Genomic DNA, 13,625 nt, shown 5'->3' with positions numbered 1-13,625 from the left:
AGATCTGAGTTGGTAGCGTGACGGTCAGAATCTACAAAGTGGACTATCCCCCGCATGTTCTCGTCTTGATGAGATGTGGCACTGCCCTATGTAGGTGAACTGTGATATAGCAGTCTTTGAACTGTGCAAAACCCCCACATAGTGGTTGAATTGAAAGATTTTCCTTTTGAAAGGATATTCAGGTGTCGACGGGCCATTGTGAGCAACAACAAACGGACGAATGACTGTGTTGGTGGAAAAGGGCAGAAAGAGGCGAGGGAGCTATGATAATGCCCCACTCCCCACAACTTCCGTTTTAGGAAGTTAAACTGGAAAACTGAGGCTAAATCTAGACTGACATCTTAGCCACTAGGCTGTTTGGAGAAAGAAAAAAACTCATCTGGAAGGCTAGCGGAGGGATCTACTATTCGACTGCACCTGGTGGGTGGAAGCTATTGGCCACCTTGTGGGAAATTCCGAACAGGGTTTGTCATAATAGGCAAAGCTTTCGCAACGCCATCCGTAGTGTCAATTGTCATCAACGGACGACTCCGGTTCTTAGAAATTCACTGAAAGTTCTATGAATCGATTAGTAAAAGAAACGCAGAAGCACAGTATAAAAAATAAAGTCCCCTCGGTAGAGACTGTGTCTTTGACAGCTTTCAATCCCTGCATCAGCCATGGCACCCATTGCAGATACACCACTCAGTGGATCAGATCCAAACATGGAGAAATCCATGAATGGATCAGGATTTTCGACTCCGGGAATGTCACAGTCTCCATCACAGCTAGAGCAACAATCAGACTCCTTTGATCTCGAGAGACTAGGACGAGAGCGTCCTGCTTGCTTCTCTAACATATGGTCGGAATTGACCTTTGGATTTTCTATTGTAATGTCTCAGATCCTTGCAGTATGGCTTTTCCTCGCTTGTGCTCGTAACTACATCCCAGAAGAGCTAACCAGGTTATTGATAGGAATATTATATATCGGGCTCAAACGTTCTTATTCCCACGTTAGTCAAGGAGCTACACATACCGGCAGCTTCTGTTGTATGGCCATCAACCGCCCTGTCTCTCGTCGTGACCTCGACACTTCTCATATTCGGTCGACTGGGAGACATGTACGGCGGTTATGTGCTCTACCTGGCAGGAGCTGGCTGGCTGACTATCTCGTCGATTCTAGCCGGTTTCTCTCAGACCTGGCTAATGCTACTCATCTGTCGAGCGCTGCAAGGATTCGCACTTGCTGCATTTCTCCCGTCTGGGATCATGATCCTGGGAAGTACATACCGACCGGGTCCGCGAAAGAATTTAATTTTCAGCGTCTATGGCGCATGCGCCGCGCTAGGCTTTTTTGTCGGTATATTCTTTTCAGGCTTGTGCAGTCAGTTTGTGTCCTGGAGATGGTATTTCTTCATTGGGGCCATCCTCTCCGCAATCACCACTATCTCCTCGTATTTCTCTATCCCAAGCGATTTTGCAGAGAGAAGACAGTCGAAAGTCCGAATGGATTGGATTGGTTGTTGCCTGTCGATACCAGGATGTGTCCTGCTTGTATTTGCGATAGCGGAAAGTTCATATGCTCCACAAGGTTGGAAGACACCGTATATCCCGGTTTGCTTCTCGTTGGGGATCATCCTTTTGGGAGCCATGGTCTATGTTGAAGGATGGGTAGTGGAAAACCCCCTGCTTCCCGGAGACTTGTTCGCAGTCAAATACATGACGCCACTTGCCATTGCACTGCTGTTCCTATATGGCAGTCTGGGTATATATCTTTTATATGCCACCTTATAGTAAGTGAACCCCCCGAGTGCGGATCCCTTGTGGATTTAAACTGACGATCTCTCTCTGCAGCATGTCGGAAATAATGGGTGCCGGTCCGCTGCAAATAGTAGCCTGGACGGTCCCCATGGGGGTCGGAGGACTTATTCTCTCGACAACGGGAGGTTTCATCATGCACAAGATATCCGGGACGATTCTGATGCTGATCTCCTGTGTCGGATACGCCGGCTCTGGACTCTTCTTTGCCCTGATCCCTAGAGGTGGGGTATACTGGGGTTTTGTCTTTCCCGCAATGATTTGCGCCACGGTCGGAATTGATATCAGCTTCAATATCGCCAATATCTTCATTACTACTAATATGCCGAAAGCCAAACAAGGGTTGGCAGGGGCATTGATTAACTGCACTCTTCACTTCGGAATTGCTATATTCCTCGGCTTCGCTGACATTGTGAAGTCAGAAACCGAGCATCTGGGCCAGTTTGAAAGCTACAAGGCTGCTTTCTGGTATCAGACGGGGCTGGCATTGGTTGGAGGTCTTATTGTTGTGTTCTTCGTACGGATTCATCACGCAAAGAGCGACCTGACCGTGGACGAGAGACAGGCGCTGGCAGCCGAAAACCGGACGTCATAGCATAAGGCTTCTTTGGGCTGCGAATATGACCGAAATAGTATATGTACATAGGATAGCGCAATGTTGAATGCTATAATGGGATGGTTTTAAAAAACAACGACTCTGCTGCCTGATTCATGAGGTTGACCGATAATGAAAACATGTGACTGGTTGCCTGAAAAAAATGGGATGGATCTAATAAGGTTGGTCAAGGCGGTGAAGCCATAAATGGATCCCCGCAAAACTTCCAGCCAACTGTCAACGACGTCAGTCGCCCCCTATACCCCCTAAAGTTCGCCAAAATGAAGATCCAGTATATCGGAGTGAGTCTGCGAAGGTCCCTACTGTATACTGGTCTCTGTCTAACCCGCTCCGCGCTTGATAGATCCTACAGAATGCCCAGCAGCCGGCAGTGGAGCTGTGTGCGGAGCGTGAGCTCACCAGCTACTCGCGCTTCACTAGGGGTAGCATCAGCGAATTCATGACCATGTTCAGTAAGACGGTGGCCGAGAGAACAAAGCAAGGCCAGAGACAAGATATCCAGGAGCAAGGTAAGTTCACAGCCCTTGCCCACGGACCGTTGGACAACTTCCCCCTGACCGCCCCATGTTCTTAGATTTCACATTCCACGTGTATGCGCGGACCCAAGGCATCGCCGGCGTCATCATCAGCGACAATGAATATCCCTCCCTCGCTGCCCATCAGATCCTGTCCAAGGTCCTCGATGAATTTCTTTCCCTCCACCCCAACGCGGGCACCGCCACTCAGCCCATCACCTTCCCCTCGCTCAAGACATACATCACCGCCTACCAGGATCCGCACCAGGTGGACAGCATTATGAAGATCCAGAAGGAGCTGGATGAGACCAAGATTGTTCTTCACAAGACCATCGAGAGCGTCTTGGAGCGCGGAGAGAAGATCGATGACCTTGTTAATAAGGTAAACTTTGGCTTCTACAAGGCATTCGACACAGGTTGAAGAAAGAGGCTAACTGGGTTTAGAGTGAAGGTTTGTCCTCGCAATCCAAGATGTTCTACACCTCTGCCAAGAAGCAGAATAGCTGGTAAGGCGGACTACCACTTTTTTGCATACCAGGAGGCTGACGTTGTTTAGTTGCATCCTTATGTAAGAGATATCCCATAGGGGCGGACACAGAAGACCTCGGTATCATCGTGAACCCCTCCCTGAAGGGGGGTTTCGGTGTCTTGACTGCTTAATTTCATTGTGTTCGGAGCGTTTTCATTCTTTATTGCAGCTATAGTTGGCATTTGCCTTTAGTTTTGATACAGTAAGCTGTTTGCTTGAAATTTGGTACGCTGGCGGTGGATTAACAATATATGAAAGGCACATGGAGCAAGCATCACGGAGAAATCATTTCTTTCAATTTCAGACTGTCACTCACTCTTAGAGGCAGAAGAAGGGGTGTTGTTGATCTGGCTTTTGTGACTTGGGGCGCCGTGATACATTGGTAGAGACCTACTATCTACTGAGTCACCACTGTAACAAAGAATAAGAACAAAACTTGTTTTTCTCCCCTCGATGCGTCGGCCTGAAACCAGGCACGATGACAAGTCAGTGTGTGAGCTGTCCGACCGTCAGGAACAGGGCGTACACCGATCTTTTATCAGCTTATCATCTGTTCGAGTGGAGCCCTGGTGCATAGAGTCCGCTCCGCTAGTGATGAAATTTGCAAATTGTTACAAACCACGTTGACACACCGGTTGAGGAGTGCGATAAGGATGAAACATTCAGATCGTGCCCTCCAGGCCCGCTAGCTTGGTTATAAAAGATTAAACGAAGCCACTGTCTTGGCCACACGACTGGCTGCCTTTTCCGTGAAGATCCGACAAGCGAAATGATATCTTCCGAGCTAATACCGGGACGGGCTTATCTTTCGGCGAGGAAAAGTCGAGGCGATCGAGGAAAGTCGCCCCTCGTCCAATGTAGATCATGCGGAGATTAGGGCACATTAGGGCAGGGCAGCCCCCTTAGGGCAACTCCACTCGGGACCAGCATCGACGCCCGCCAATTCGCTCTGCATCAACTCGTCTTCTAGAAGGCGATCCACCACTAATCCCAGTCGGTTAAGAAGCTTGAATTTCCATTACTCTCAGGATTCGGCATGGTGGTACCGCCAAATACCCCGTCTGTAACCGGGCTCCCGGCCCGGTCGCGTCTGATTGGCCATGGCCGCCGAATTTCTCATGCTCTGTTGTAAATGTTGTGGGCTTGACAGTTGGGCCTCATTGGGATTTGATCTCCTTTACGACCTGTACAACTGTTGTTCATATAGCCCCTCTTTCACTTATCTCTCGCTTTTTATCTATCCCCAGCTCCCTTCCTTTTGTCCATCATTGTCCAGTATACCCCAGCGTTTGAGCGAGAATAGTAGGTGAGCTCTCCCGCCCCTCCGCACCCAACCATATTATACCTAACGAACGTGCATAGACTACTGTTGTTATCCATTCTTTTGATTATTTTCTTTTTTCTCTGTTGAGTCATTAGACATACACGGTTATACGCCTGAAACGACGCGTGCCCCGAGACAACTCTCACTCTCCACCAGCAACTCTATACCAACTGATTGTCTACCTTCCGTTAAGAGAGCCAATACCACAGTCAACATGGAACAAGACTTCCCTATTCAACAAGCATTCCCCTTCAGCATGCAGAGGAACCGGCTGGCGGAACTCCTCACGGCAGATGTGTTAGTTGCTGCGGGTTCAGCATCATTGATCACTCCGGCTGTCATGATTCTTGACCGGTACGTTTGACTAGTACACCAACGCAGTTACTCGAAATTCTCCAAACATCTTTTCTGACTGAGCCCTAGACTCGTCGTGGAGAAGTCATCGCACAACCAACCTCTTTTGCCAGCATTCCGCCGACATCTGTGGCTTTCCATTACCCAGCCAGCGACGTTCCTTACATCCCGCCCGAGTCTCCTAGTCTGGGGTCTCTACACCGCAACGTTCGCAGCAGCAAATGCCACAGAGACGGTCTTGGACCGAGTCTATCCGGGGGTTGACCACGCCATTTCGGGAATGGCGACGTTCCTTTCGACTTTTGTTGTCAACTCCTCTGTGGGCATCTGGAAAGATATCAAATTCGCCCAGCTCTTCGGCCACCCACCCGCCCCAAAGCCCACCAATCCGATCCCCAATCCAACAGCCGTCTCCAAGAGCAACATCCTGCGCCGCGCTATCCGCACCATGCCGCTCGCAACCTACTCGGCCTTCCTTCTCCGGGACGGCCTCACCATCTTCGGTTCCTTCAGTCTCCCCGCTATGGTATCCAGCTCAATCCCCGACTGGGTCGCTTCCCGCGAGTACGCCAAGATCCTCATCGCTCAACTTGCTATCCCCGCCTCCATCCAGCTGGTCAGCACCCCCATCCACCTTCTGGGCCTGGACCTCTACAACCGCCCGATGCAACTCCCCGCCAGAGACCGAATCGCACGTGTCAGCAGAGACTGGATCGGTGCGTCCCTGACTCGTATGTGCCGCATTATCCCGGCATTCGGCATCGGTGGGTTTGCCAATACCGAGGGTCGGGCGTTTTTGCACCAGCAACTCCAGCTATGCGGGGAGGAGTATGAAAACGAGGGCTGAGTGATCTCTATCTTATCGAGAAAAATCACTCATGCCGCGCTGGCATTGGCTGCCGGTGGACGGAGGATCCACTTGGCGTGGCTGTACATTACTGGAATGGGTTGGACTGCCGCTACCCTAACCCTAAATCCAGGGCTAAAATTAACCATCCCGTACCCACTCCCATCACCGGGCCGGTTCCCATGCGGTGAGGGGGGACGGAGAACGGGTTCATGAGAATGATTCCTCTTGTTCCGGTTATTGGATGAGGGTTCTCTGCACATACCACTCGAGGAGGGATTTCCCGGGTGCTCAGACCAGTGTGTATCGGTGGTGGCTCCGGTTTTACCCCACTGAATGAGAGCGTCCCCGCGGTAAAAGGGGGTTTGGACTCATTCGAGTACCCCGATCGATGTATAGAGATTAGACTTTTGTATAGAGGAAGATACCATTGGAAATTATCAATATGATCAAGTTCAGAATATTTTCGTGTTCGCTTTGTTGGAAGTTTCATTAAGTGTTCAATACTGCCTTCATTAACCCTTCGAGATGAACTATGGAAGAACCGGAACAGCTTGCAAATTCCTCAACATTTCCTTATTGATTTATTAAAATACAGTAACAGGAAGGGAAGAAAATATGACAGTCCGTTTGAATTATTTCGCCATTTTCAGCCTTGGCAAGGAAATCGCGCAATGTCCTATCTCGCACCCCCGGACAGCCTCGTAATGATACAGATAACTACTTGAATCGGCAGTTCTATGTAAGATAGGGAGAACCTGTATGGCTGGCCTATCTTAAGGTTTTTGTGATGCTTAGCGATCAAAATTCATTGTCTCCAGACCTAGGCCGCATCCTCTGTACGAGTGTAACTAGGGCTAAAAATCTCACCAGGCTTCGAGAAGTCTGACACATCGAACTGTACTCCTGTCTGTTATTCATATGATAGATTTAGGTCCCCCTGAAAAGCATAACCCAATATAGCGTCCTTTTTTATGTTACCTGGACTGTTCCAGAGCATACATATTAATAAAAGCAACTGAAGTCCTGAATTCGTTTCTAATACCAGTGGCGTCGTTCAAGAAATAGAAAAGTAAGGCCGAGATTTCAATTTCACACTGTAACTGAACATATGAAGTATTGGATATTTCTATGGTGTGCAGGAGAGAGTTCGAGGTGGCTGGACAAAGAACCATAAACCTTCCATGGTCGGACTATCTGTTCATCCGAGGCTGACATTCTGGGTAGACATCAGAATAAGTTATTACCAGCAGTTCTTCTATTCTGTGTTGAGTAGCGGATCTAGTTGAAATCCTAAACTAGTCCATATCCCGAAGCTGCTTGAGAGGTGCCCAGTAGGTGTTGCTACTCGGCGATAGCAACGAAGTTGCCCTACCTCGGTCCGCAGTATCTTTCTCGAAAGCTGCATAACAGACTAGCGATTAGTGAAACACTCAGAAGCTCACTTGTAGCGATGGTTGGCGTCGGTGGCCGCAGCAAGGGTTGCATAACCTGTCGACGACGCAAACTAAAGTGCGGTGCGCTCGACCTTCAACGCTAGATATATATATAGTCGGGAGGCGCAATTGACATGCACTAGATGAGGGAAAGCCCGATTGTGAGCGTTGCACAAAAGGTGGCTTCCAGTGCGAGGGATATATAAAGTATGCCGAGTTTGTGAATGTCACCAACCGCTTTGCACAACGTCGACCGGCGAAATGGAAGTCATCTTCGCAACCAAGAGTACCGAGCTGCTCGAGCTCTAAAGAGCAATCCCACGCACTATTATTGGCGGATATCCTACCATGGGACGAACAACATATATTTACCTCGTATCTAGTTGACCGGCTGTTCACCTGGCATGAAGATGAAGCCTCTCCATACGCGGCCTCGTGGATCTCCGTCCTTTACCGCTCAGAAGACCCTGCGGGACTATCTATGACCTCCCTGCGCGCTTTGGCTACTACATATTTCGGGAAAGTTCATGGCCAGACCGATCTGATGCGAAGAGGTGCAGTGTTTTACTCCCAGGCTCTCCAGTGCCTACGCGTGCAATTGCAGTCCCCGGATCAAGCTCTTGAGCCTGACCTTCTGGTCGCTATACTCTGCCTCGGGATTCATGAACTAGTTACACTGACTCAATCATCGGCATGGCTTCAGCACTACAAGGGATTGGCTCGTATTGTGAGGGCTTACATGGCTTTAAGATAACCTTGCATCGGCTGACCCATTGAAATAGACCGAGTTGAGAGGACCACATCGCCATCAAACCGGTCTTGGATACGCTCTACTCCCTACGTTAAGGACTTGTATTGTAAGAACACTACAGTCGTTCATACCCGGAGGCATCTATACTAAACATCTCGGCAGGCCGTTGGCTGCCTTGTTGAGAGGAAACGCTGTTTTCTCGAAGATCCATCATGGAAGACTACCCCATGGGCTGGACGAATGGAATCCAAGACACCCACTGACGACTTACATGATGTGCTTTGTGATATTCCGGGACTACTTGAAGATTTCGACAAACAAACAATATGGGATCCGAACATACCCGGGCGGGCTTTGTTCCAAGCCCAGCTTTGCCAGCGCCTACTCTCAATCCTAAAAGAACTGCACTGTTGGCGGTGGAAATGGCAGGATGATTTCCCAAATACAGCGTTTTCGGCTCCTCTAAACGAACCACTGTCTCCTAATCCGACGAAATTGCCTCGCAGTCCCTTCAAGAATATCATCTGGTTCACGGACCCGTGCCGAGCCACTGAGTTAATTACCTACGATGCATTGTTGCTGATCCTCCTAAGAACTGCGGAACTTCTTAGGATGCATATACCCAATCTCGTATCTACCGACCTAAGTGATCCACTTCTTCCAATGCAGGGTACTATAGAGGACATCGCCATTGAAATATGTCGAATGGTGGAATACCACCTACAAGACCTTCAAAGAAGCTCGGGAGCATTCATGCTTCTATTTCCACTCAATATTGCCTATCGGAACCTCCCTGCCAGATCGACAGAAGCTAATTGGCTTGAGGAGATTATGGCTGTGGTTGCCAACATCCACGGGTTCGAGATTAGTCGGCGTGAAAATATGCCTGGGTCGGGGAAGCCGACAAACTTTGAGGCAGGTGGAGTAGAAGGAATGGAAGTTGCCTAGTCTAGTATCTGTCAAGCATTGTCCCTGATCCTTGTTTGAGCGAAGAAGGGTATCGGGACTCGATGGCATTTTTCCCTTTACGAGCCATGGCTATCAACACGTGATGACATGCCTAATCTGAATAGGAATGGACTCGCAGAATCCTCCAAATCAAGTTTAGCGTCAGGCCAGATACTACTGCCAGGCAATCAAATTGACCGCCCTTGACACCGCCTTCGTTTGTCTTCCTATCTATATCAAATACAACCAGTTTCATCAAGGATCATTGTTTCTACAAGGGGGAGCGATAAGGTGTTGTTTAGTGGTTGCCACAGTGTCCGATCTCGCTACTAGTAGATAGTGGACCTTGCGTTGCCAGCACTTCACCCTTGACATGACACGACCTAGTCGAGGTGGACAGGCAATATATAAATGAGCCTCTCCAAGAAAATGGCTCGTTCCAACCAGTGCATATTGTTTTATTCCCCTATTCCTTGCACTTGTGTCATATTAAATGAACCCTGATTTCTGACAGAACGCTGGTCTGGTCTTGTGTTTTTGCAGACATGCGTAAAACTATCCAATTGATTGCCGGCATGGCATTCTACTCCCTATGGAGTACCGCATTATCAACATAACTAGAGTCACGGAGCTTGCACTCTGCTGAAGACGTGATCCCGGGAGAGCCTTCTCTATTCAAAACCTATGGGTTCAAGAAGACACCACTGGCTACAAATTACACTCGTGTGATTCCACCCGTAAAAGGCCGGACCTCCCGGCCCTGGCGATCTTCTGTTTCAAAATTTGCTGAGTGCCGAATGGATCATCTATTCCTTCTATCAGAAAGCTGCTGAAACCTTCTCACCATCTGATTTCACCGAACTGGGTCTTCCAAGCACAACTTTACCAGCGAATCGCAGAGATGCGAGACAACGAAGCGGGACACATTCGCATTTTTCAGTCCCAAATTTCCAACACGTCCATCAAGCCCGGTCCATGCGAATATAACTTCGGCTTTGAAAATAAGCCTGATGTTTTCCTTACACTCCAAGTGTACATCGAAGTCTCCATCATGGCCTTCCGACCAGTCTGAACATCTCCAAGTCAACCCTCATGGCCGTCGGCCAAGTTGGAACTCGTCACAACGTCTGGTCTCTCATCGATGTCTGGAATACCAGCCCTTTCTCCGGCCCATCAGACACAGCCTACCCCTACGCAAACCGGATCCTCGATTCCACGAACGCTTTCATCGTGCCTGGCAGCTGTCCAAGACAGAATCCAGAACACCTGAGTCCACGCCAGAATCTGCCACCGCTTGCCTTTAGCAAGAATGGAACGGGCGCTCGACCAGGGTCGGAAATCCAACTTGTTTTCTCTGACCCAGACAATCAACCCCAGTTTGATGAGTCGCGCGAGTACTATGTAGTGTTTTACCATGGACTTAACGTTATCAGCCTACCCTTTGATACGAGGACCAACAGCTCGACCATCTCAGCTCAGTTCGATTCACAGTTGGGTGTTATTATCGTGAATGTCGCAGATCAACCAGGCGCCCCTACGGAGGACTGCGTTGTTGCGGGGCCTTTGATTATTTTGGAACAGTAGGGATCGTTGATATTGGAAGAGCCATCGACTGTATGAGCTTTGTTTTGTCGAGAGTAGTTTGTCTTACGACCAATCCTTGTGGATTGGGGTTTGGTAGCTTGATTTGGATTATGTATTGTATCCACTTTGAATCTCATTGACATCGGTTTAATTTGAAAGCTTGGAACTCTGATTATGTGAACCCCGAATGTACACAGTTCTCAGCACTTCCTACTTTTTTTTTTCTTGTATTAAATTGCTTGCTTTCATAGTTGCTATGTCCGCAGTGTAGTATTTCATCTAGAGAGTCATATACGGTTCATGCCCATCCTACTTAGAAGCAAGGCGGCGGAATCAGACGGGTGTCGCTGGGGGGAAGAGATGTCGAGCCCTGAGACAAGCCCTCCTCCAGTATCCACTTTACAAGGGTCTTCGAAAGTCAATAATTGACAAACTGGCGGGCTTAAACCTAGGATTAAGCGGTGATTGGAACACGTTATTTGCGAAGCCGCGTGCAACCCACTATATTACCGAATATATGCACGAAACGGGAGTATTAGCGAAGCTGCGCGAGGCGGAGCTGGCTAGTAAGAACACGAGACTGAGGAGATACTTTGAAGTGTCAGGAACCAGCTGCGTGTGGTGAGGGGCACCAGGTATGCTGTGCAAGTTTGAAGGACCTAATTGGGGTTTTGGGGGGGTGGGGGTCAACTGGGTGCAGTGTGCATGTTAGAAGAATCTAATCGGGAGGATCAGACGGGGCCCACACGCATGGTACCTAAGAAAGACAGCGCTGTGGCGGGCGTTTTGGTTGTTTTATATTGCTATTTTTTATGTGGCAGTACATAATTTCATAACTCTATCGTCATGGGGTCCATGGCGTACGGTTTTAATTCTGCCTCATCCGCAAGGCGCCTGCATAGCTAGACACTTCGGTACTTATGTCCTAGTGCGGTCCATAATTGGGACTTGAAGACTCAAAATGAGGCTTAATACACCGTCAAGATCGGAGAAATACAAGCTCTGTCCGAGGATTCGTTCGCCTTGCATTGAGTTCGTCAACCTCGAACAAATTCATCTAAAAAGTACGTTAGCTAACCACGTCAGTACTAGTCCTGTCGATCTAGTGCTCAGTAACTTGATCGCATTCCGAGTAGTGTGGTCGAATGTCCGGCGCCCTCTGGCATTTTACAGGTATACCCCGGAGCAAATCGTTGTTCAACCCCATCTAAGCTAACAAATAGATGCAAAAATAGGAATGAAGACCGCAAGTAGCCAGATTTCGGTTTCACCATCGCCGCCAATTCGAACTTGGGCCCTGAATCAGGAATGGTTTCCCCCAATTCCTAAGTTTAAGGCGGATCTACTCTGGTTATGCCGACCCACAAGCTTGTCGGTTCCTGAATCAAGTAGCTTTTAGATCCTTCGGGTGTAGGATACGGATGGCGATTCCGCCGCTGTCTTTTGTCTTTTTCTTCTTGTCTTGGGTGACTCACGATAAAACCCTGGTCAGGGTAATATGTGATGGTCATACTCGGATCTCGGATGAGAGTCTACCTGGCCTGGGCAAGATAGTCAACTCAACAACTAGCTGAGTCTACACTATTACACCTATGTACCTAATTCAGTTAGTGCATTTTACTTGGTATATATTCTCGATTGGCTATTCAAGACCGAGGATTAAATGCAAAAAGACAAGCATCTTATAGCCAGGACGGAAACACAAGGGAAAAAGCGGGGGTGCAGTATCTGCTTCGTGAAGGTGTCAACTAGGTATGCATATGCTTGAAATTGAATAGTGTTAGATAGAACATACCTATCTAACTAGTCATATGGCCAACTAAGCGCCGTAAAGACCTTTTGTCGGAAGCGATGGAAAAGGGGGGGAAGAAAAGCATTTGGTCAACGCTGGAACTCCGAAATCAGGCTGCGCTTTCCAAATATTCGCGCAACGTGCCGGTGCGATTTGGTAAATCTGGTGCAGGGAAATGCCACTCTTCTATGCAGTAATACGCTCTTCAATTGTCCTTAGAACCTTGCGAATGTTGGGCAGATACTACTGGTTAAAGGCAAAAGCTCCCGCGGACCGGCAGATCGGCGAGCGTCCCACGTTCAAGGCTGTGAGGGAGGGTTTATATAGTCGTGGTGGGAATGATACGTGTTCTTATACAAACTCGATGGATCTAAAGTCATCACGTTGAAGAAAGAGTCGTTGCTCTTTTGCGCGGCCCTGTGATGGAGAAGGTGTAGTCTACTTTAGGGAGAGGGGTAAATTTGCCTATTCGAGATGAATGTGGAGAAACAGCCTTGGACGTGGATGGGATTCCTATTGTTCTAGAGAATGCCTCGACATATTTACTTGCTGTAAAACCTACGCATGTCCCGATTACCTTGTTGAATGATATAGCCTTGCCAAAACACGTTCTGGACATAAAATCGAGACAGCTGTACGCTTTGCAGTATGCGACTATGGCGAGTGATGTGTAATTGCGTACCATGTGTTCAAGTCGAGCTGAAAATACAATCTGGGCGCAGCTGACATGAATACTCCCATGTGTATATGCACGTATCGTGGCCTACGTAGAGCGGTTGAAACAGGGGACGGACAAGGCAATATTGCATGAGCAAAGTCTTCTCATAGGACCGTCTAACAGAAGGTTACATTAATATAGCTCGGACATGCAGGCATAGAATGCTACACTGAGCATCGGTCAGCATACTTACCATGTAAACTCGATGCGTTAAGGTGGACAGGTCGAATACTTTTTAACCAATCGAATACCATAATCGGCAGCTAGAGACAACACGGACTGCTTCTGTATAAACCTCTGCATATTAGCGCTTCTAAATTCTAGGCAGCCACTATTGTCCTCAATCTTCCAATGTCGACGTGTAATATCGGTGAATATGATGGATTGGGCCTAACTACCCTTTTCTGAAAGAAC

At 48.4% G+C, this 13,625-nt stretch overlaps 5 protein-coding genes across 5 annotated transcripts; all 5 read left to right on the top strand.

Annotated features, from left to right (window-relative positions):
- Positions 1-282: 282 nt before the first annotated feature.
- BDW43DRAFT_7444 (putative MFS multidrug transporter) lies at positions 283-2,630 on the top strand. The gene is made up of 3 exons (XM_032050461.1): positions 283-890; positions 955-1,772; positions 1,834-2,630. Exons 1-3 carry the CDS (start codon positions 660-662, stop codon positions 2,390-2,392), a joined length of 1,608 nt encoding a protein of 535 aa, XP_031906398.1. The 5' UTR covers positions 283-659; the 3' UTR covers positions 2,393-2,630.
- On the top strand, positions 2,629-4,102 carry BDW43DRAFT_258494 (palmitoyltransferase YKT6). Its single transcript, XM_032039980.1, has 6 exons — positions 2,629-2,694; positions 2,757-2,922; positions 2,988-3,310; positions 3,373-3,434; positions 3,485-3,659; positions 3,716-4,102. Exons 1-5 carry the CDS (start codon positions 2,674-2,676, stop codon positions 3,498-3,500), a joined length of 588 nt encoding a protein of 195 aa, XP_031906397.1. The 5' UTR covers positions 2,629-2,673; the 3' UTR covers positions 3,501-3,659; positions 3,716-4,102.
- A 488-nt stretch (positions 4,103-4,590) lies between these two features.
- BDW43DRAFT_7398 (uncharacterized protein) lies at positions 4,591-6,038 on the top strand. Its single transcript, XM_032050460.1, has 3 exons — positions 4,591-4,763; positions 4,820-5,135; positions 5,205-6,038. The coding sequence occupies exons 2-3, from the start codon at positions 4,996-4,998 to the stop codon at positions 5,980-5,982; spliced, it is 918 nt and encodes a 305-aa protein (XP_031906396.1). The 5' UTR covers positions 4,591-4,763; positions 4,820-4,995; the 3' UTR covers positions 5,983-6,038.
- A 1,397-nt stretch (positions 6,039-7,435) lies between these two features.
- BDW43DRAFT_305331 (Zn(II)2Cys6 transcription factor domain-containing protein) lies at positions 7,436-9,117 on the top strand (the record flags this gene model as incomplete). The annotated part of the gene is made up of 4 exons (XM_032045777.1): positions 7,436-7,499; positions 7,562-8,145; positions 8,201-8,275; positions 8,332-9,117. 4 exons carry the CDS (start codon positions 7,436-7,438, stop codon positions 9,115-9,117), a joined length of 1,509 nt encoding a protein of 502 aa, XP_031906395.1.
- A 545-nt stretch (positions 9,118-9,662) lies between these two features.
- BDW43DRAFT_295956 (uncharacterized protein) lies at positions 9,663-10,701 on the top strand (the record flags this gene model as incomplete). The annotated part of the gene is made up of 4 exons (XM_032044142.1): positions 9,663-9,714; positions 9,766-9,854; positions 10,007-10,149; positions 10,185-10,701. The coding sequence occupies 4 exons, from the start codon at positions 9,663-9,665 to the stop codon at positions 10,699-10,701; spliced, it is 801 nt and encodes a 266-aa protein (XP_031906394.1).
- Positions 10,702-13,625: the final 2,924 nt, after the last annotated feature.

Source organism: Aspergillus alliaceus (assembly GCF_009176365.1).
Source record: "Aspergillus alliaceus strain CBS 536.65 unplaced genomic scaffold BDW43scaffold_1, whole genome shotgun sequence".
In the NCBI taxonomy this organism is placed as follows: domain Eukaryota; kingdom Fungi; phylum Ascomycota; class Eurotiomycetes; order Eurotiales; family Aspergillaceae; genus Aspergillus; species Aspergillus alliaceus.
This window is presented reverse-complemented; position numbering and strand designations above follow the sequence as displayed.